Source organism: Lissotriton vulgaris, chromosome 1_1 (genome assembly GCF_964263255.1).
Source record: "Lissotriton vulgaris chromosome 1_1, aLisVul1.2, whole genome shotgun sequence".
NCBI classification, from domain to species: Eukaryota; Metazoa; Chordata; class Amphibia; order Caudata; family Salamandridae; genus Lissotriton; species Lissotriton vulgaris.
The window spans coordinates 1656733549-1656756079 of NC_141685.1; the positions used below are offsets into that span (position 1 = coordinate 1656733549).

General features: G+C 45.6%; 1 protein-coding gene across 9 annotated transcripts in view; it reads left to right on the top strand.

The window, feature by feature from the left end:
- IMPDH1 (inosine monophosphate dehydrogenase 1) overlaps positions 1-18515 on the top strand; it is a 526992-nt gene extending 508477 nt beyond the window's left edge. For all 9 annotated transcript variants that reach the window (XM_086918881.1, XM_086918878.1, XM_086918879.1 and 6 more), the window contains one exon: positions 16243-18515. In XM_086918881.1, the coding sequence (XP_086775007.1) occupies positions 16243-16264 (22 nt within the window). In that variant the 3' untranslated portion in view covers positions 16265-18515. The remainder of the gene's footprint in view (positions 1-16242) is intronic.
- The last annotated feature ends 4016 nt before the right edge of the window (positions 18516-22531 follow it).

The window sequence follows — 22531 nt, forward strand, 5'->3', positions numbered from 1 at the left end:
TCCACTACAGCAGTTGTGTTTTCCTGTAAAAATCTAAGAATGCAGTAGATTTTTTTTTCACATCACTATAAATATGCAACCGAAGATCCTCACATTTGTTGCCTGTAAACAGTTGTCACATGGATAATATATCATTCATGGCCTCTAGGACTGAGAACCATAAGCAAAATGACACAATTTGATGCCACACAAAGCACAACATTAAAAATATTTGTGTTTTATTTTCCCACGCATAACAAAACAGTGCACCAGAATGGACTGAAAAGTCAAAGCATTCTTCATTAACTGCAGATTTAAAAGATGCTTTCAGCATACCATCTAGAAAGTGAAAAGGATCTCTTACAGGGAAGACCTTCAGCTTACGTATCTATTTTGACAGGTCATAACACAACTTTTCCATATACGTTGCAGAATCATGGCAAACAATATTACTCCAATCTTTGTTGAATTTGTTAAGAACTTTTTGCAGCAGCATTCGAAGTGTTCCACGTTTTCCAAACATCTGGTGTCATATTTTCAGCACTATCTCAGATGCTTGGTGACCGCACACTTTTCGCATATACCGATCACCGCACTTTGCATTGAATGTTTAAAGCCTGAGTTGTTTGGCAATTCACCTACAATCAATACTAACTCGCTAGTAAAGGGAGCTGATGTATCAATGTTTTACCCATTCTCTGTGTGCAAATGCAATGGTACATATTGGGAAAGATTCTTAAGAAACCAGCCATTTTAAATATCCGTGAAAAAAATCAAACTTAGTCAAAATATCAAACATGATTTTGATATTTCCGAATTCTCTACAGTTTATAAAAATAATTAAACAAGACCTAAAATATGCTTCTAAACCCTGCATCATTGGACTAAAGACCACAAAACTTAAAAAAACAAAAGGAAGAAACCATAATTTAGTGACGTACCTAAACAGCAAAACTCAAGCAGAATAATGTTAGTCCAGTCTTTCTTGCTACAACCTTTTATAATAAAGTTACATTGTATTGGTCCCTTCAGGAAGAAATAAAAATGATTCACTCTCCGTTTCCTTTCTTTTGATGGCATTTAGGTTGTGGTTGTACAGGTGCTCTTTCAGTGTTTATATATCTACACTGGTGATGGCTATTTCCCTTTCGGTGGCGTTTTATCAGTTAGTATAGGTTTAAACCTAAAACAGGAAAGCCTACAAATAATTTATAAAATGTTAATCTTTTTTTTCTAAATTAGTGCGATTTTTCTTTTGTTGTTTTCACTTTAGTACAATGTATTTGCTACGTAAATATTTTACACACTGCCTCTAAGTTTATCCTTACTGCTTTTGTAGCAAGCTTCCAGAGGGGTAAGCATGGGGTAATTTAGTGACTTGTGGTTTACGCTGACCCGGATTGTGACTGTTGCTTGAGCAGGGTTCACACCTACCCTCTTCTCCCCCTCCCCTTCCCCCACCCCCCCATCCAATAACCAAATTTCTCACACCAAACATGCACATGGTCTTGAATTGTTTGAGAAACCACCAACTGATCCTTGAAGAGAAAAACTTGCCTCTAGTGGAAATTAACTTGAAGATTATCAAGTTGCTAAGAAAAGATGCTGTAAAGGAAGTGTCAGCCTCTATGAATAGTCTTTTTTCATATTAAAGAATTCTGTATAAAGGCGCCTGTGCTGGATCTAAGGCTTCTCAATCAATCTCTCAAAAACCTATTAATTTGCATGATCATGTTACAGACCTATTTCTGTTCCTCAAAAAAGGTAATTTCTTGACATCATTGCATCTAGAAGGCTCCAATTTCTATATTCTGATTCATGGACAACACAGGAATTTCCTTCAGGTGATGGTTAAGAGGGCTGCCATTTCCAGTCACGGATGCAGCTGTTTAAATTAAAGTCTGTGCCTCGAGTTTTCACCAAGTGGTTGTAACTGGTAGAAACTTGTGTTCGAAGAGAGGACTGCATATCTGGGCGATGTTAATTAGGATGCCCTTTCTCCAGGAATACTTGGCTATGTCAATGACTGCGGAGACTCCTACCACTTTAGGCCTGGCAATCACTGTAAAGAATTAATTTCTAAAGCCATCAAATGACTTATTTCTAGGAGGAAAAATCTGCTCAAGGAAAGTCATGGAGAGTTTTATTCTCCGGAGCGATACAATTTTGCCAATGTGACTAGCTTTTCTTATACTGTCAAAGTAAAGCACAGCAGCCAGAACTGTTAAAGTATTGCTGAAGACCATGTCAGCAGGTATACTACTGCTGCCTCGATGTCATCTGTGCATGAAAACAATAAAATAATATTGTTAAACCTTCATTTGGGAGCAACAAATAGAAAACTGGGACGACAGTGATTGTTGAACCCTTTAGGTGTCAGGCTACCTCATCAGGACTTAGTATTTGATCTTTGAAACTTGCCTGTGGACGGATCCTCAGAGCAGCTAGAACACGTTTCACAATCAAAACCCACTGTTTAAAAGGTAAGTGGTTTATGTTATGTGTAAAAAAGGACAGCCTAAATCTGTTGTCCCTTTCCCTTTAGTACCTTATCAGATTGGCTAAATCTTGTCTAAGATATACTTCAAGTAAAGTACTCCGGGCAGCAGTCTCATGGGACACAGAAAATGCATATAAGCTTTACTTCTTTCCATCAAGACTGATTAATGACTTCATGAACCAATTATTCAGATCTTGTCCTCCAAATGCTACACTAGCTCCTTCTTGTGAGCTCAACACTCTATTGACAGCTTTGAAACCCCCTTTGAGTCAATTCATGAGATTTCTTTACAGTATCTTAATTGGAACACTGCTTTTTTGCTTAGGTACACGCTTTGTGTAAGGAGCCATACGTATGAGCTATCCAATGACAAGATGCCTTTCGCTACAAATCCTAGGTTGCTACTAAAGTTCCAGTGGTTTTTCTTTTAAATGAAAATGTCTTTGCCACCATTTTAATTTTTAAAAAACTTTAGACTGCTGGGGAAAGGCTCTGTTCATTTGTCTTAAATAACGTTGGTCTGTCAGACCAACTCTTCTTTTCCTGAGGTCCTTTAAAAAAGGGTAACCTCCTTACAAAATAAACTCAAGTCAGAAGGATTGTCTCATATGTAACTTTGACCCATACATCCACGGACAGCTCACTTTCTGCGACTGCCAGAGCGAATTATATGAGTAAAATGTTAGCTGTCTTTGCTGAAGTCTTGCATAAAGAAACCTGTAAAGCAGTGACGTGCAGAATGGCACACACTTCCTCAAAACATTACTGCTTTGATATCAAAGCTGGGAAGGAAGCAGCAGTGGGATAATTGGTTCTCCAGATCCACTTATCATAAGGTAAGCCTCATTTTCCATCTTTTGTCTGTGGTAAAGTTTAGATAAACTTGATTCAGTCGTGTGAATCTATGAAATATCCAAAGCTGGGGAATAAATGGAGTTACTTACCTGTAACTTCAGCTCCTCAGCATTGTTTGTTTTCATAGATTCACATGCGAGCATCCCTCCTCCTATTTCAAGTGAATCTTGCTTAATTTTTTTGCCCCGTTTCAAGTCAGAAAATCTGGCAGTTGCAAGCCTCTTTCCTGGTCCCTGATTGGTTGAGGTTGAGTCGCACAATACATTGGACTAGTTCTATGGAGTTTCTGATATTTAACATGGTATGTAATGACTGTAGAGACCATGTTGTCATCATTCTGTCTTAAGCCATTATTACATGAAAGCCAGACCTTTTGGGTTTGCCTGTCCGTGTTTTAGTTTTAATCTGCTGGATTGTGCACCCTTGTGAATGTCCACGTGTAGCTGTGCATGTATGTATGCTATACACACAATTCCTGATACAAACATGCATAAATGAGATTAAAAAAGTAATGTGCTATTAGTCCATACTTTTTTGAAATGTAAAATAGAATAGGATAAGTGATACAGCCAATATCATGAAGTAAGAGAGAAATACTCTGCTGAGTGAACCCAAAACATATTGTCTGCAGACGCTGCCCTTTCAAGCCAGACCTAAAGAAAGATGCATTAAGTCAGAGACAAAAAAATACAACTTATCCAGTCGGAACCAAAGTAAAGGAGTTATTCTGCAGAAGCTAACACAACAGGCATTTTTAATGCAATAGGGCTCGCATTTGCGAGAGTTTAAGCTATTGTCATAGTAAATGACCATGCTTTTATTTGTGTTTTTAAAAGCAACACCTATATAAAAAGGTATTGTCATTTCTAATGCCAATAGCTCAAACTCTTGCAAATGCGAGACCTCTTTAATTGTGGCTGCACCCCTTTCTTTAGACGCTGATTGCTGTATTCATGTTACAGTGAGCAGCATCTAAAGAAAGAGACGCAGCAACATTAACCCCTTCCATGCTCATGACGAGCTCAGCTCGTCATGAGGCACGGTTGAGCTGTGCTGATGACGAGCTGAGCTCGTCATGAATAATGGGGTTCATCCAGGATAAGCACAGGAGGGGAAAACACCTAGCAGCCAAGGTGTTGAGGTGAAAGCGAGGTATGGGGCGCTTTTACCCAACAAAGAGGTTCTGTAGCGCAGCCGCTAAAGTGAAAGCAGACCGCACCGTAAATTAAATAAATAAGCGAGGCTGTTCTAGTTGAAGCGGACCACGCTGTGCATTAAATACAAATATTAATAACAATATAAAAGCGTGCGGCGTGCTGCGACATCGTGGGTGGAATAAGGGAAGATCATGAAAGAAAATCATGCTCACAGACTACATAAAGCAGACAGTGTAACAACACAAGTAAAAAGTCTAGTCCTTATGGGAGGTTACAAATGCAGACAAGGCGGTACCAAGGAGGGACTCCTAAGCTTATTCAAGAATGAAAGGCAACAATTGAGCGAGTCATGAAGGCCTTCCAGTCGTGAGTGAGGGGCTTGCCTAAGACCTAGACAGGAGAGCATGCTTATCCTAGTGACCACAGAATTGCCTCATTAGCCCTAGAAGTCGATTTATTTTAAATCTTCTGCAGGTTTGGTTTAAGTAAAACTGAATTACTGCAGTCTGTGCTTGCTGTCAAGTATGGAATACTGAACAGCACTTTGCATGAAATTTGTCATGCTTAAAAGGGCGTCTGTTCTGGACTACTCCTGTGGTAGACTTTATCAGAGGCTTGTTTGAATCCAAGCAGATTTTACTGTCTCAAGAACCTACATAATAACTTTGTGATTTTGCCCTTTTGGGCCATATATCAAATGTGATATCTTCCCCAAGATACTAGTGTTAGGCTGGAATGATGCTCATTCAGACATTTTAGCAGCTTTATTTGCAAGGAACTGGATGTTTTTATAGCTTGGGTGGAGACACAGACATTCCTATGATATACCTTTTGCAGCGTGAATCTTTCTGGATGCACTATGCTGTGCAGTATTCCGCCATCTAATGCCTGCTGTAATTACAGATGTTATAATTATTGCTAGTACTGAGAATGCTTCAAATAATTTAGTGGTTTGGCAGTATCTTGTCAAGGGGACGACAGATTTTAAAGTATTTAGTGTCTTGGCTTTTTCACACTTGTTCATAAACCACTTTTTCATGATCAACACATAATCTATCCAACGTTTTCATTGAAGTAAACTCTTATACGGCTCAATGAAACAACTAAATGTAGCTACTGTAATGTATTTAGGTAGCAGTAACCATAAAATAAATAAATCAAAATATGTTGAATTTTTTTTGTGGTTTAAATCATTTTTATTGCATTTCAAGAAATAAACACAAAACCAGGCAGGCCGTGCACATCTCGGGGAGCATACCCATCTCTGAATCTCGCCCCTCCCCCCAGCGCTGTGTAAGCCGGGAAACGTGGTATGTCCGTGTCAAAGTATTTATCTACGTCCCTAAGTATTTGTTCCCAAAATTCCTGAACCTCTACGCAGTCCCAGAGTATGTGGGTTAAAGTGCCCTCTTGTCCGCAGCCTCTCCAGCACAGAGGATCCCGACGAGGATTACTCTGGTGCAGCCTTGCTGGCGTCAGGTGCCAATAATAAGCTATCTTGACTGCCGACTCCTTGCTAGCTACATTCCTCGCAGTATGGTGGGCTCTATAATATATATCCTGCCATTCCTTATCGGTGAGGGATCGACCTAGTTCCTGCTCCCATCTTTTTTGACCCGCCAAGCGCGTAGCGGGGAGTGGTGGACACAGCATTTTGTACAGATCTGTTATTGCTTGCCTATCTGTCTTCTTGGTGTGGAGCCATTTTTCAAAGGGCGTGAGGTGTCGACTGACCTGCGGCAACACGTCTCTGCTCGTGAGCCAGTGACAGATTTGAAAGTATTGGAAGCGCGGGATCTGCGGAAGCCCATATGTCTCCTGCAGGGTTTGCAGCGGCATAAATCCCCCCCGGATCAAAAAGGTGACCAGCCGACCTGCAGTCCGAAGACCTCCAGTCAGGGAAGGAGCCATGGACCGCGCCCGGCTCTAAAGCTGGGTTATTGCACAACGGTGTCATTGGCGAAGGATAAGTAGTTAGGCCCCTGGTTATCGCGACCCTGTCTGACACCTGCAAAATAGTGCACATGATAGGAGATTTCTTCATGTATGCGGGCCGGTCTTGACGCCTCAGGAACGGGACTCTCCACAGTGACATTTGGGCCATTGCGCGGTCCTGGAATAGCCATCTCTTTTCAGATTCGGAGCGGTGCCATTCCAGTAGATATCTATGTTGCGCCGCCTGAAAATATCTCTGGAGGTCTGGGACCCCCAGCCCGCCGAGCGACGTGGCTTGTCCGGTGAGGTCTCTACCTAGCCGTGGTAGTTTCCCGGCCCAGACAAACTGACGGATGGCATCCTGATGGTTATTAAGCAAGCCCCTCGGGGGTGTGACCGGCAACATCTGGAATAAATACAGGACCCTCGGCAGCAGAGACATTTTTATGGCTGCGATCCGCCCCAGCCAAGATAGTGAGTGTTGGCGCCTCTTTGCCATGTCGTCCAGAAGCCGACCAAGAAGATCCGAATAGTTCTGTTCCACTCTTTGCACAGTGCCAGGTGTCAGGGCTATGCCCAGGTAGGGCACCGACATGCTAGTGGTGAGCCCCCCCCAGGTTTCGCAGGAGCTTGCTAGACGCACGGGTATTGCGCCCCAGTGGGAGTACCAGGGACTTTCCGATGTTCATCCTAAATCCCGAGACCTTTCCGAACGCCTCCATTTCCTTTAAGAACGCCGGGATCGACCTGTGGGGCACCTCCACCGCTACTAGGATGTCATCCGCGTAGAGGCTTATGGTCTGCGCTTCCCCTCCAGGGATAACCCAGCGATCGCCGGAGTCACATTTGACCTTTTGTGCGAATGGCTCGATGTATAGAGCATAGAGTAATGGGGAGAGTGGGCACCCTTGTCTGGTCCCTCGTTGGATGTCAAATGATTTGGAACACACCCCATTAACCCGAATGACCGCTTGCGGGGCAGTGTAGCAGCTGGCGACCCAGGCACGGAAGCGTTCTCCCATCTCAAAGCGTGCCAGGGTGGAGTCCAGGTATCCACAGTAGACCCTGTCAAACGCTTTTTCGGCGTCGACCAAGACAAGGGCTGCGTCCGAGTCATTGAAGTGGGCCTTGTCAATGACGTGCAGCAGACGTTTTGTGTTGTCCGCACATTGCCTATTCGGGATGAATCTTGCCTGATCAGGTTCAAAGATGCCAGGCAGCCATGGGCCCAGCCTTGTGGCCAGCACGCCAGTGAACAGCTTTAGGTCCAGATTGAGCAGCGATATGGGTCTATATGCCGCGCAATTGGCCTTGTCTTTCCCTGGTTTCGGCAGGACAATGACGTCAGCCTCCAGCATGTCTCGCGGAATGGAGCCTGGGCCTTGGAAGGAGTTAAATAATCATGTTAGGATCGGGGCTAGAAGATGGCAAAATGTTTTATAGAAACCCGCCGAGAAGCCGTTAGGGCCCGGCGACTTGAGCGGCTTGGGGCGCGCAATTGCCGCGATGACCTCATCTGTTCTTATCGGTGCATCGAGAGAGAGAGAGCGGACGTCTCATTGAGGGCTGTGACCGATGACTTCTTCAGATATAAGTCTGCCTCACCTTTGTTCAGACCGGGGTCTGCCGCGTATAGTGATGCGTAAAACGCCCAAAACGACTCAGCGATCTGATCGTCTTCCAGTAGCTCTCGCCCGGTGCCATCTCGAATGGCCTTGATCTTGGAGTGTTGGACCTTGGCCTTGAGTCTACTGGCGAGCAAGCGGCCTGTTCTGTCTCGCAGCGCCGCGTATTCAGCTCTGTCCAGATCGAGGCTCGCCAGCTCGGCCCTTGCCGCTTTAAGCTTTTGCCATATTCTAGGGGCCCCTGACCTGCTATGGACTCGCTCCAACTCAAGCAGTTGGTCGGACAGTGCCTGGCGTTTGTCACGACGTTCCCTTGCTTCCGCGGTCGCTATTGCGATCGTTTCTCTCCGCACCACCGCCTTCAAAGCCCCCCACAGTGCTGTTAGTGGAATGTCTGCCGTGTCATTCGTGGCTAAGTAATCAGTGATGCGCTTGGTGAGCTGTTGCGTGACCCCTTTACGATGCAAGAGTTTCCTTGAGGCTCCATCTACCCTTCTGTGTCTTGGCTCTGGGAACCCGTATGTGTATTGCCAGTGCGTCGTGGTCGGAAAGTGCTGCTGGGATGACTTCAATGTCCGTGGTCAGGGATGCTACTTCCAGGGACCCTAGAAAGTAGTCTGTGTGCGTACATGTGGTGTACGTGTTAGTAGAAGGTGTATCCCGGGGTGTTAGGGTGTGTCCTCCTCCAGAGATCCACAAATCCTCTATCCGCTAACCATTGCCCCCCTTCCTTGGATATCGCCCCCGTAGCCCCATGCCTCTGGCCCGACCTGTCTTTCGCGGGGTCCATTACAAGGTTTATATCGCCTCCCACTAGCGTTGAGTTGATGTTGTGGGACAGTGTGTCCGCCAGGGCCCCTGTGAGAGAGGTTTCTTGTCTGGTATTGGGTGAATAAATTGAGCCGATGACAGCTGACCACCCCCTATTTGTATTTTATAGGCCAGGAGCCTCCCTCTTATGTCCGCGACTTTGTCTCCCACCCGTCCCCTAAAATGGTGCGCAAACAGAATGGCCACCCCTGCTTTCTTCTCTGTGGTGGACAAATAGTATTGTGTTGGGAATGACCTGGAGCGCATACAATGCCAGTCCTTGGGTAGGAGATGTGTTTCCTGCAGAAGACATATCTCCGCCCTGGAGTTTTCTAGAAGGGATAAGACAGCCCTGCGTTTAATGGGGTTAATAAGCCCCTTGACGTTAAGGGAAATGATCTGCAGAGTGGGTTCAGTCGCGCGTGCACTGTAGGTAGAGTTCTCTTCACCACCGGTCATTTCCGTCCAGACAACCAATTCTGCGCTGCCTGCGTTGCACCACACCGGAGCCCCCCCTTATCAACCGGAACCCATCCCCCCTGTCCCAACACAACTCCCCCCCATCCCCCCCGAACCCCCCAACCCAACCTTCCCCCTTCCAAACCCCCCAACAGTGAAAGATCAATGTCCCAGACCTGCCAGTCCATCGCAGGGCTGTGGTAACGGTACCTGATGGAGCGGTTCCAAGTGACGGCCATCATGCCCCCCCCCCGTCGTGTGTGCATTGTAAATGAGTTGAATCGTCCCCCCAGGCTATAACTTATTCAGAGGTCGACGTTTCCTTGGCCACCTCTCGAATGGCAGTGGCCATCGCCTGTGAGATGTCGTGGGCCTCGGGCTTCGAATGTAGCTTTAGTGTCCGCCTGCGTCCGACTGTCCGCCATCCGTCCGAGGTATGCCCCTGCGGCAGGTGCTTGGGTGAATCGTCATCTGGATGCTCTAGCCCCAAAAGTGCGCAAGTGTCCTGAAGTGAGCGTAGTTGTTGCAAGGTTCCATTCCACTTAAAGATCAACCTAAACGGGTGGCCCCACGAGTATGGGATCCCCTCCTTCCTCAAAAAGTCTGTTGCTATCCTGAAGGACTTCCGCTTCTGGAGGGTAATGGCCGAGAGATCCTGATACAGAGCTACCGGGCAGTCGCGGAACCGGAGGGGTTGTTTCTGTCTCGCTTCCTTTAGGATCCTTTCCTTAAGAGGAAGTCCGGCAAGAATGCTAGTATGTCGGGGGGAGGAGCAGGTGCACGCCTAGGGAGACTAACTCTGTGTGCTCTGTCGATCCGTATTTCAAAGTCCGATGCTTCCCCCTAGAATGTCGCGGAACAGAGCTTGTGAATAGCCTGTGACATCAGACCCCTCTTCCTTCAGTGGGACCCCCCGGACCCGTATGTTCCGGCGGGAACGGTTTTCCAGGTCCTCCGCGTGTTCAGGGAGATCCAGCTGTTGGTCCTTCAAACGGATGACCTCTTGTTGTAATTGTTCTACCTCCTCACTCCTGGCCTGGCCCTTCTCTTCAATGGCCGCCACCCGTTCTCCGAGACCGTCCACCTCCCGCCGGATCTCCTTGACCTCTCCCGCCACTTCCTGTTGTAGCGTCTTGAAGTCGTCCCTGAGGGAATTAAATAAAGTTTCTAGAAATGACCTAGTGATCGGAGCATCTGCACCGGGGGAGTTAGACTGTTGTTTCGCGGGTTCTGGCGAGGGTGGTCCTTTGTCTGTCTCTGTTTGGCCCTTCGCCAGCCTCTCTGGGAGCGTACGGTCCCCTTTCCTGCGCTGGCCCGCCATGATGCCCCCGCCTCGCCGTGGGTCTCCTCAATAGGCCCACGGGGTTTCCGGGTGGTCGGGTCCGACTTAAGGGATGTAGGGTGGGCCACTTAAGGGATGTAGGGTGGGCCACCTGTCTTGTGGGGGGGGGGTCCCGCCCGTCGCGGGTCTGGGGCTATCGCTCTGCTGGGGGCTTCCGCAGGCAGGGGGAACAGGAGGAGTGTCCGTCCCAATGTGCCTCTAGGCCCAGAGGCAGGAAGCAGCGGCGACGGGCCCCGCGGCGCAATTCCTCCGCTTCCTTCGATTGATAGCTATGTGAGTCCTTCTCCTGTGGGGTCTGGCCCCTCAACACTTTGCTGGGGTGCTGCTCTCCGGGTCCTCTCTGCCCGTCGCTCTTGGGTAAACGGATTGAGGCCTGGTGGTGGGGGCCTACGCAACCTCCGGGGCCCAGCAGGCCGGATGTCTGGCTCAAGGCCGTGGCGCCGTCTCCCCTGCAGGCGCTGCCGGCCGTGCGTAAGCGCGTTCTCTGCAGCGGCTCAGGACCGGCACAGGCGGCTATCTGTGGGTCTTCTGGCCCCCGCCTCCGCACCCCCGCCTCCTCACCCTCTCCTCACCTTCACGCTTCAGTGGCTCTTGTTGTCGGGGGGGGGGGGGGTGCACGAATCCGCTGCAATCACGTCTAGGCCCCCCGCTATTTGGAGCTGGGCCCCAGGTGTCCGCGAGCCCCCCAGTGGGTCTGGGCCTCCAACGGTTGCCTCTGCGTCACGGTCAGCGAGCCGCGTCCTCGGATCGCTGGTATGGGGCTCGCCAGGCGCTGCCGCTGTGTCCCCCAGCTTCCCGGGGGAATCTGGTCGCCGAGAATGACTATTGTAGGGGGGCACTGTGCTGGAAAGCAGGTACTGGGGGCGACGGGCCGGGAAACTCACGGGATCCTCGTCCGACTACACCGCCATCTTGGCCACGCCCCTCAATATGTTGAATTTTAAGAAATAATTACCATACAATTCGAATATTTATTTTCAGAAATGGCAGTAAATTTTGAGATACTTTTCAGACATTGATAAATTGGCTCAATGATAATGTGAAGCAGTACCTTGTACCGCTTCTGTCTGTTGGAGTAATTCAGAGATACTTATACCGAGTTTCAGGAGCCTCACTTAAATATCTATACAAAAAGAAATGTCTGAGAATTATGTTCATTTCACTTTGCTCCATCAGCCCTGTCTATCTGATTATGAACTTAAGTGTATAGCTGTCAGTTTCAGTAACCCCATGAGCATCATTTTGCATAAATTCAGCTTGCTGCTTTACATTTTACATTGCTTTCCTGGACATACTGATTTTATATGAAAAAAGCAATGTATTCACCTGAGCAGCTAAAACAGGTTTCTTCCTTTGTTTTCATTGGGTTGGGGCTTTTTGTCTTAAACACACATGCACATTTTCTTTCGGGAAAGAAGGTAACCAATGATAAGCGGGTTTCCTGGCGAGTACCAGTCAGTTTTCCCCTATGGTGTTGCTACCGTGAGGTGCCTTCTTTCCTTTTCACATTTTTTCTGTGGATGAAAGGTCTGTGGATGGTAGTTTGTTTCCTTCTCTTTTTTTAGAAATTAGATACACCACAGCAAAGTGACCAATTTATTGAATCGGTCACTGTAGGTGAGGTCGCAAAGAAATTGACCCTCTTGGGCTATGATTTGAAAAATATTTATGGTGCATCAATCCAGGGACAGCCACATTTTGATAGTAAACTCGTTGAGTGGGGGGCTGCTTGTCCCGTTGTTTCCCCTTGAAACTCCTATTGCATTGCTGGACATTGTGTGTTTTGTGTTCAGCATAATATAAGTGCCTAATTCTGTGTTGTTCTTTGTAAACGAGGGGTGGGTGGTAAAACTCAGCAGAGCAGAATGAGGGGTAAAAATCGCACGGGAGAGAGCAAGAAAACATATGGACTCCCATGGAGTGTTGCATTATAAAGAAACATAGTTCTGTACCGTCAGCCATGAAAGGATAGATGTCATCCAATCAAAATGATGGTAAAAAAATGCCATGCTCTGGGGAAGCGACCGATACAAGAGGAAGCAAAGACCTTGTAGAAGCTAGCAAAAAAGTGATGAAAGAGCCGACCAATGGTAAGCAGTGGGCTGGCACGAAGCCCACTGTACCTTTTTGGTATGGTTCACAAGAGGTTTTTTTTTTTAACAACCAACAGTTCAGGGATGTGTGTAGGTGAGACCTAAAATGCAGTTTAAAGTGACAGAGGAAATAAATAGAATACACTTTTCACCCCTTGCATGCTTTTCGTATGATGAAGCTTAATCATTTCACTACAGATACCGTTCTTGTGGACAATTGGAGGATTTTTTTTTCCTACTTGCAAAAAGCTCTTCAAAGTACAACCACTTATTTCAACAATGTGTGCTTTGTTTAGTGGCTGTCCCCCACCATAATCATATATGAAGCTTTACCAAAAAAGAATTCAAGTTTAAAATCAGATTGCTTCCTGTTACAAATTCATCGGTCCAGTACCTGTAGAGATTTACAAATAAGCATGTCATTGTTTTAATGTGTATCCTTCAGTATTCATCATTCTATGTTTGACTGAGCATTGAGTCTTTCAAATCGTAGTAGCAGGCACTTTTATGCCGTTTAAGCACTGCAAATTCGTACAAAAATGAGTACAGATCCAAATATGTAAAATACTAAAAGCAGTTTGATTCTATAGAACACAGAAAATTCTTCTTTAATCACAATTTTCTGACATTTAATTCCCATCCCCGCCCACATAAATTCTATCTCCTCCTATGTAGCCACCCAACCTTGAATTAGTCCAGTGCATTGGCCCGAGTACTGTAGTCTGTTTCTCCGAACTTCAAATGCATATCTCCACTGTATAGCCAGCCAAGTGAGATGTGCCTCAATTTAAGCACGTAAACGTGTGATGTTATCCTTTCCCCTGCTGTAGGCCTCCATTGAATTTCCATTTCTGTAAACTCTTCCGCACCTCACAAAAGGCTTAATAAGCTGCCTCATTCCTGCCATATGTGAAGGGTTTATAAGCTAGAATAGGGAGAAGGAACGCAACTGTGTACTCCTAAATCTGATTTGGAATATGCATTCCAACGCTCCTGTCCTAGTTTAGGCCCACCGGTGATCTGCATTACCCTTTCGATATCTATCTTTCAACCAATTGCATTTTATGTACATTTGTTAGCTACTCTCCCGAGCACCTGTCTGTACAGGAACTGTTTTAAACATTTCCACTAAAAAGTTCCCAAGCGAATCAGTGTCTTAAATATTCAAATATACCTTGTTAAAATAAGTCCCTTTTTTCTGTCGGGTTGGCGGTAGAGGTGAGCTTTTAGGACAGACCGCTTGACCCCTGATTAGAAGTTTATTCACATTATGAACCTGATTTTTCATCACTGGTATTTACCTCCTTAAAATGTCTTCATCTCATCGTTATACCAAGATATGTCTTTCACTTTTTTCCACTCTGTCTCTTTATTTTCACAGTTGCTCAGCTAACAAGCGTGAATTTGCTTATGAAGCCAGTGCCTTGTTGATTGTGCTGGTCACGCTATGGTTGCTCGTTTAAAGGGGTAGTAGTAGATGCTGATTTGCCATGTATTGTACTGGCAGCTTAGCAGTCACAAAGAAGTGAATTTGGTGTGTATGTGGTTCTGGTGCCACGAAGGAGGGGTGATTATATATGGGGATTGTTCAGTGGAGGTGGCCTGCATCTAGCTATTTATTGTAGCCGTTTTGTTTGATGTTGGTAGTGGTGATGGAAGATGTTCCATGTCCTGTGATCACAAAAAATATCAACTTGTAATCTTGTCTTTTCTTTCTGCCCATGCATCCATTCTACTCTAGCTATACATTTCTGCCATGTAAGTAGACGTCATCCTTTATTTCTTTCTTTGATGGTTGTCAGTAAGGCACTACATGAACCCGTCTCTGTTTTAAGATAAAACCTCATCATCCATATACGATCACTTCCAAGGCTTGTTGCATTAAATGCAATGCGCATCAAGCTAGAGATCCTTTATTGGACCACAGTCATCTCGAGCAGATCCCTCAGCCTCACACTGAGGCATGATGTAGTTCAGTCATGGGGATATTTTCAATGCGAATGTTTGTAGTCTGCTTAGGAAGGGTGGCATTTTGCATCATTTATTAATAGATCCATTCATTAACAAGACACATTTGCGAGATTGCTATAAGCCTTTGAATGTATATGTCCTCTGACCATTCCCTAGAGATGAACATCATTTAGATCTAGTTCTACTGTGGAGAAGCCGCCAGAAGGCTAGTTCACCTAGGGGCAATTCCATAAGCGTGATTATTTTGATTTTTGGTTGCAACGGTGAACATTTTCATTATCCTGTGCTGATGCTTAGAACTTTTAAAGCAAAAAGTGGTAGTTCTCTGGGAAACACACGCACACTGTTTTCCCCAACTTAAGTTTGTAAAGTCCTACTCCCATGTAAGATTTGTTATGTGTGACTAATTATGACAATATTTTTTCAAATGCTCGTTATAAAGTGTATTGTTTGTCCTCATCACAATATCAAAATTCTGTTCATATCGTACACTGTTGGGTTATTCTGATCCAGCTTTGGTAATAGTATAATCTGCTGGTTCTGACACTTGATACATAACAGGTGTTAATGTTACCCGGTCAATGGTGCATGTTTTACCCACTTCGCAAGAATGGGAGACTGTGTGATCATGCTAGCGTTTAAGCTCGTAGTCTGTAAACCAGTACGTTTCAAAGGCAGTTGGGCTTACTCAGCCATTTTTCCAGCTTCTAACTGCAGCATGGTGGTTTCGGGGTCGCAGCTATCAGTTCAGCAGATGCAGTGGCCCTGAGGGACCATTGCAGTCTTTTACTGTAAGACTGGGGGACCTATTTTCTTATCTTGCCTTGGAACTCAAGGCACACTGATATGCCAATGTCTGGTTTTTAACATAAAAAGTGTAGGTCCTCTGCATCTTTCGAAAATGTCACGGTTTGGCTGAAAATGCTATTAGCAGGGCTGTGGGTTTTGGTATTTCTCCACCCTCTTACTTTGACCAATTAGAACACCAGTGTGAATTCAATAAAGAAAAATGCCTACCCACAAACATTGCTTGTGCCTTGAGTCTAGGGTGAAACAATTTTCCCAAAGAGCTACCGGGGAGAAGTTGTCATCTCTGTGTTATATTTTTAGCTTTCTCGGTTTGTAATAGTTTTACTCTTAGACAGCTCATAGCTTACGAAAAATCCAACTCCAAACTAAATAAATGTTCATGCTGCCAATTTTGAGACCTTCTTCTCTTTTCAGGATAAGGATTTAATCTATCGGGTAGTTCGGATGTTTGGTAGTTGAAGTGGGAGTTCTCATTGACACCAAATGCCATTTCATGCAAATTATCACATATATTAACAGAGCTGTAATGTCCCAGTATCTATGATCTCACTAGAACTTAAGTGAAAGAGCAAAGTTTGTCGCAGGCACAAGAAATAGTTTATCAGATATTATTAACGCCAATTGCGCCTAGTAGAATGATAGGTTGTGTTTACAAATGGAATTTATTTGTGCTCTTAATGGCTCCTTTCTTTTTTCTCTTATCTAGTTATGAGAAGCGGCTATACTGAACCAGGGGGGAGAAGTAGTTTACGAGGACCGCCGAACATTCCAACTCCAGTAGCAACCAAACACACCTGACTGCTTTGCTAAGAGCGCATTCCACGCCCCGCCCCTCCTTTCAGGGAACTTGCCCTAAAAATGTTTACTGACTCACAATGTGAATGGACTTGCACTAAGCAACACCACTGTGTTGGCGCAACAATATGGACACTCATAACCCTTGTCTTAGTGAAAATACTGCCACTGTTCTGTATCCCTCCGTTATTGTAAAAAACCAACAGGTGCATACAAAAATGATGTTTTCTGTTTTTTAACTTTATTGTATATAGAGGAAAAAAAAAATCAATTTGTGTTTTGCAAGGATTGTGGTTCAAACAGCTTGCTTGGAATAAACAAGGAAAAATCTAATGCTCGCCCTTGAAGGGGACATTTGTAGCTGTAAACGTATTTATCTTCAAAGCAGTTTGAAGCAGGGTTGCTGTTCGTTTTCAACATGGTTACTATGATGGTTCCTTACTTGACCATTCCCAAATCTTGATTTTTCGAAGCTGTTAGGAGTAACTCCTTCAAGATGCACATAAATGTTGCTTTAATAATTAAAACTGCCATGTCCCCTTCAGGAATCTGCTTATTCAAATGTGTCTTGTGTGGAACGTTAAGGCAGAGGTTTTCTGCATCATTACTGCTAGGTGGATGGCACATGCAGACCCCTTCAGCTCCCTTTAAGTGTATCTGTCAATTGCTTTTGCACATTTTCTTTTATTCTGATAGTAGGCAGTTATTCGTGTTTTTAAGCAGCATTTCCTCCACTGCCTTCCAACTACCTTTCTCTTGCTGCCATAGTTTTGTTTTACTAAACGTGCTGGGATTGATTTTAGTTATGCCCAAAGACATTCCTCCAGGGCAGAGGAAATGGCAGCTGTTGTCTGTCATGTGTGCGGGTAACTCTGTGGTTGGCATATCGGTGGGGGCACAGCACGTTCACTGCTGTCAATTTAACTATGAATAGCCGGCATTGCGAGATTTATTGTCTTGTTTATAATGCTGCAATTTGTGTACATTCTGCAATTGAGAAGTGGAGTTGACAATTGTTGGGAGAGGATGATGGTGGGCTACTACCGTAAATATGTAGCATCTTCGCCCAACATGCATTGTTCACTTTTTTGCACACGAGTAAGACTTTCAGTGCTTCAGGTTACTTTCTGTTTTATTACAGGTCTTCACACATTATTGGTCCCTCAGGCACCAGTGGTATTGTGTGCCCCTAACATGAATTCTCCCTTTAGAAATAATATGCAGTAACCATTCCAGCCCTCTTGAAATTCTTCTTGCTCGCCATACACCCACACAGTGACTGTTGCCAAGAGTGTTCCATTGTATAGCAAGAATTGTATTCACCTATAGTTTACGCAAAAAACCTGCCTATCTCAGGCATTGTAATGAAATCCAGACATATGAATTTTCTTTTCAGAGTGGATTTCACAAGAATACCGCAAAAGTTTACCTTTTCAAGCAAAGTATTTTGTGTGCTGTAGATGAAGTGTATTATAAAGATTACATGTGCTTTAATGTATTTTATAAAGTTGTATAGACTTTTTGATCACACCATTTTGGACATTGGTTGCCGCATAAACAATGGAGTAGTATGAGCGGTTCATCCGCTGTTATTGTATAGATAAAATTGGAACCACTGGTCTTCTCTGGTGGCAGAATATTCCTTCCACGATGGTGTTAAGTAGCTTCCTTCAGTACCTCGTGGTCATGTTCTTTGTTGCCTGTAACCTATGGCCTTACTTGTGTATAGACTCCCTTCTCTTAGCTAGTTTCACCTGATTTCACGTTTGACATGCTTCGTAAAAGTGTCAGTCAGTTATTGTCCTAATAAGGCCCTTAAAGATTAAGACGCAGAGTGCAACTCTGAACTGAATCACCATGACTCTTGGGACTGAAGAAGAGATTGTTACAGTAGTCACAACCAGCTGACAGTGGAACTGGATGTGGCCGAAGTAAAAGCTCCACGTCTTTGATGTGTTCCCTGAAGTGGCATTCTTTGACCTGGCCAGTGTGAGATATTCAGTCTGTTCATTGAAAGCGCAAACATTTTGAATTACCAATGCTACAAACCCAAAACCTTTTTACCGGAAACACAGCTCAGTAAATAATGTTGAAGATCATTTTATATATTGCATAAATATATATGTATTAGCATCTTGTTTTAACTGTTACCTTGAATAAAAAAAAGCATACTTAAAAATTGAATACACTGGCCTTGTCTGTTAAGTTTCTTATCAATAAAATGCTAGGGCAACTGTTGTAATGTTTTATAACAGTTACCTTGTCTCGATTTTTTTTGTGGTTCTAGAAATGTGTACACGTTTGACACTAGAAGATATTTAACGTTATCCAGTATTGGGGTATCTTTAATAGATTCACATGCTTGAATCATTCCCCTTTGTCGAAGTGGGTGTCCTATAGTAATATAAATAAAGCAGTAATTTAAAAAAACTTTCATAGGCTATCATGGAGGCAGCCATGCATTTAATTGCCTATCTACCTCTTTTACAAAAAAAGGATCAAACCTAAATACATCCGATCGGTAAGCTGCACCCTCTAGAACCTTCCCAAGAGAGGCTGAATCACTCAGATTTTCACTGCACGTTGTGTGTGAAGGGTGTCTCCCTGAGCCCTGCTAAATTCTTCAACATTTCTCTCATAAGTCATTTTCTTCTGGATATTATAATGTCTGACAGGAATGGCTATTTCGCCCTTGTAAATCCTGTGGGAAGAAGAGGGTTCATATTGATGATGCCCACAAGGATTGCATCTATTTCCTCTATCCTCATCATGAGGTAAAACAATGCAAGATCTGCCACACTTTTTCATCTAAGACTCAGAGATAAAAAGGGCAGATGTGTGTTGTGGCTGAAGAAGACACAGGGAGCATCTTCTGACGAGGAGAGCGACACTTCCTCTAAATCCCATAAGCGGCCCAGGTCGCCTGAGGGTCAGTCTGAGGAAGTCAAGTAAACACCCGTAACCCTCTCATCAGACTACAGAAGCTGGAAAAAAAAGAGAAAGAACCGTAAGTCTACTCAGAGGTAGTCTTGTCACATAATTCAGGGACTTCTAAAGCTAAACTGGAATCTGCCACCTCTTCAGGGCCTTCCATGCATAAATCCAGCCACAGATCTCTCTCGGCATCGGTTTCACCATCGACGCTTGCTTCTTCAACGACGACTACTCTCTCGTCGTTGTGACGGTCTACGACGCCTACGACATCAGCGGGCATCAACGCCCCGGTACTGTTGCCACTATCTTTACCTTCTCTGAAGACCTCAGTGATGAGGTTGCCACTGTTGACTGTATATTGAAGACGACCTCGATTTTGCAGGCGACTAGAAGATCGGACCACCGGCTGTCCCATCGTTGACGGATCTGTCGACGCCTCTCCCGTCGACTAAGTCACTGCAAATGCATTCCACACCATCCAGATTATCCAAAATATCTCTACAGCCCGATTTCCAATCGACAGGCAAGATTTCATCTTTCCCCCAAGCCACCTTCTGGACAGAGGAAACATGATGATGGTCTCTTTGGGGCTGGTCATAGTCCTTCTTAACTCAATGTCAAGTGTCAGGAGGAAGATGAGGACTATGACGAGGAGCAGTACTACCAACACAAATATTTAGCTCCTTCTAAACAACTTCAACATTTCAGGTATTATGTTGATTCACCAAGGCAAGAACCTGCCCAATTACCTTCTTCTCTAATGCATGATTTACAGGCCATGCTCACGGACTACAGAAAAAGGTTCCCGCCCCAAAAGGAACACTTTACTGTGCTGCTGCCTCCACCAGCACCACCTGTGGTGCTGCTTACTGGCTCCTCCTTCTACTATTAGGATGACGCCACGACCCATCATCCCTGTTACTCCTACAGAAGATCCATCCTCTTTGGAAGGAGAGGCTGAAACTAAATAATGCACGATACTCATCCACCCAGTGATAAATGGGATAACTATTTAATACCCACACCATCCCCTCCGCCTTGTCATCCTTTTGACTCGCCTCCAAAGGACATTGGAGGTTTTCATAATCTGATGGACAGGACTACGTCCAGATTACATCTGCCCACAATAGTCAAGCATTCAGATTGTTTCCTTTTATGACTTTAAAGAGCTATCAAGAAAGTCTGTAAGATCTATACCAATTATAGACCATGTATGTCTATAATTGTAGTGCCAGTACTGCCAAGACTAGGCAAAAAATACTGGGTGCCTGAGGATTCCCCCGCATGCCGTACGGGTCATTTCAAACTGAACTCTGTAATTTCCCAAGTGGCTGAGGAGATGAAAACAATCCTTCCTCTCCCATCACGTCTCCACCAGACCAGTAAAGATTGCGTTTGTATTCCATTGGAAAGAGATTCGCATCCATGCCCACAATCTTGTCAGGGCTGCTAATGCACTAGCCTTTCCGGGCTGCTACGATCGGCAAATGTGGTCCGATATCTGGGCGATGCTGGAATTTATACCCGAGGAAAATAAACAGGAATTTTGTAAAGGCCTGGCTGAGGGTGAGCGCCCAGCTGCCAGGGATAGCTTAGGGCCATGTCTTTTCATCAAGAAGTGCAATCAAAGATACTGGACATGGCTTAACGATGGAGACCGTATATTTGGAAAACATATGGACGAAGCTCTACTAGCCTTCAAAACTGATAGACAAGCCAAAGCGTTGGGTACACTACAGTATCGTAAAGTGCCCTTTTGGAGAGCACAAGTACATAGATTTCTGATAGATACATCTGCCGTGTGGATTCCTCACCTTGTGAATATCCCCCTTGCGCCAGCAACATTCGGAAATTCTTTTTCATAGCCTCGCGCCGACGTGGATAGGACGTCACAGAGACACGGCTCCGCTCGCGACTCCGCTGACGTCACCGACGCCTATAACAGGCCCACGCCGGCGTGATGACATCAGTTCCCTTTTTTCCGCGTCGTCGACGCTAACGGTTATCGGGAATCTCTGTAGCCTTCTGGTACATTGTTGCCATTTTGTTGGTTAATTCTGCTTCTCTGTATCCAGTTTCTTCGAAAATGTCATCTAAGAAGACCGGCTTCAAGCCCTGCAGGGAGTGCGGTAAAATGATGTCCATTACCGACCCCCATGAAGACTGCATCTGGTGCTTAAGTTCCGACCATGATGTGGAGGATTGTTCTTCATGTCGGAAGATGAATCCGAAGGCCCTGAGGGAGAGAGAAGCCAAACTTCTGGTTGCGAAGGTGAAAGCTGGAAAGGAGAAGTCGTCGAGGTCTCGTTCACGAAGGGCGAGGTCGAAGTCCAGGGCGAGGTCGAGATCTGCTTCTCGAGAGAGGTCGTCTTCGAAGTCGGCGTCGGATCATGTTTCGAAGTCGAAGAAAAAGCACAAGAAGAGGAGACATGAGTCCCGACGCCGGTCTGGTAAGGAGTCGGGCTCGAGGTCGAGGTCACCGAAGAAGGTACGTTCGAAGGTGGTTACCCTCGAAGTCTCCGAGCATGAAGGTGAGGCCTCGCCATCTGAGTCGCGTGGGCGATCTCCATCTCCGGCTCCGAAAGCTTCTCCGGTTCCGAGTCCGTCTCCGGCGCCGTCCCCGGCCCGTGAAGAGGAAGAGGCCCGGGAGGATGTGGATTCCGCGCCTGTCGTAGAGCCGAATCCGATCCCTCTTCAGGACCGGCCTGATGGTTTTCAGCCGCCCTTTCCTGCTCCAGGCCAGGATTCTTCTGCGTTTCTTAACGCAATGTATGGTGTCTTCTCAAGGGCATGGTACCCCTCTGGTGCGCCTTCGGGCCCCACGGGTCCATTGGCATTCAGCCTGGGAGTTCCTCACTCCTATCCTCCGGCTCCGTTTATGCCCTACATGCCGGCTCCGGCGCCGCATTGGCATTTCCCGGCTCCGCCGAAGTCGTCGACGCCGATTCCGGCGTCGCCTGCTCCTGATCATCCTCGAGGGCATTCTTCTGTGCCGTCGGATTCGATACCGGCGCCGGCCCCGAATCCGTCGAAGCCGCTGGTGGATCCGGCTGCGAGGCGTGTTAAGGAGAGATCCAGAAGAGAAGCACAACGCCTTCTGGAGGAGCAGAGTTATATGGGCTCTCAGTCTGACGTTGAAGAAGGTGAGCTAGAGGAGAGCTGTTTTGAGGAATTGGCGGATTCTGGGACCCTTGATTTCTCTCCAGAGTGGGAGTTGCCCTCAGGCTCAGGTGCTCCATCTAAGGATATCCAGCCTTACCATCTAG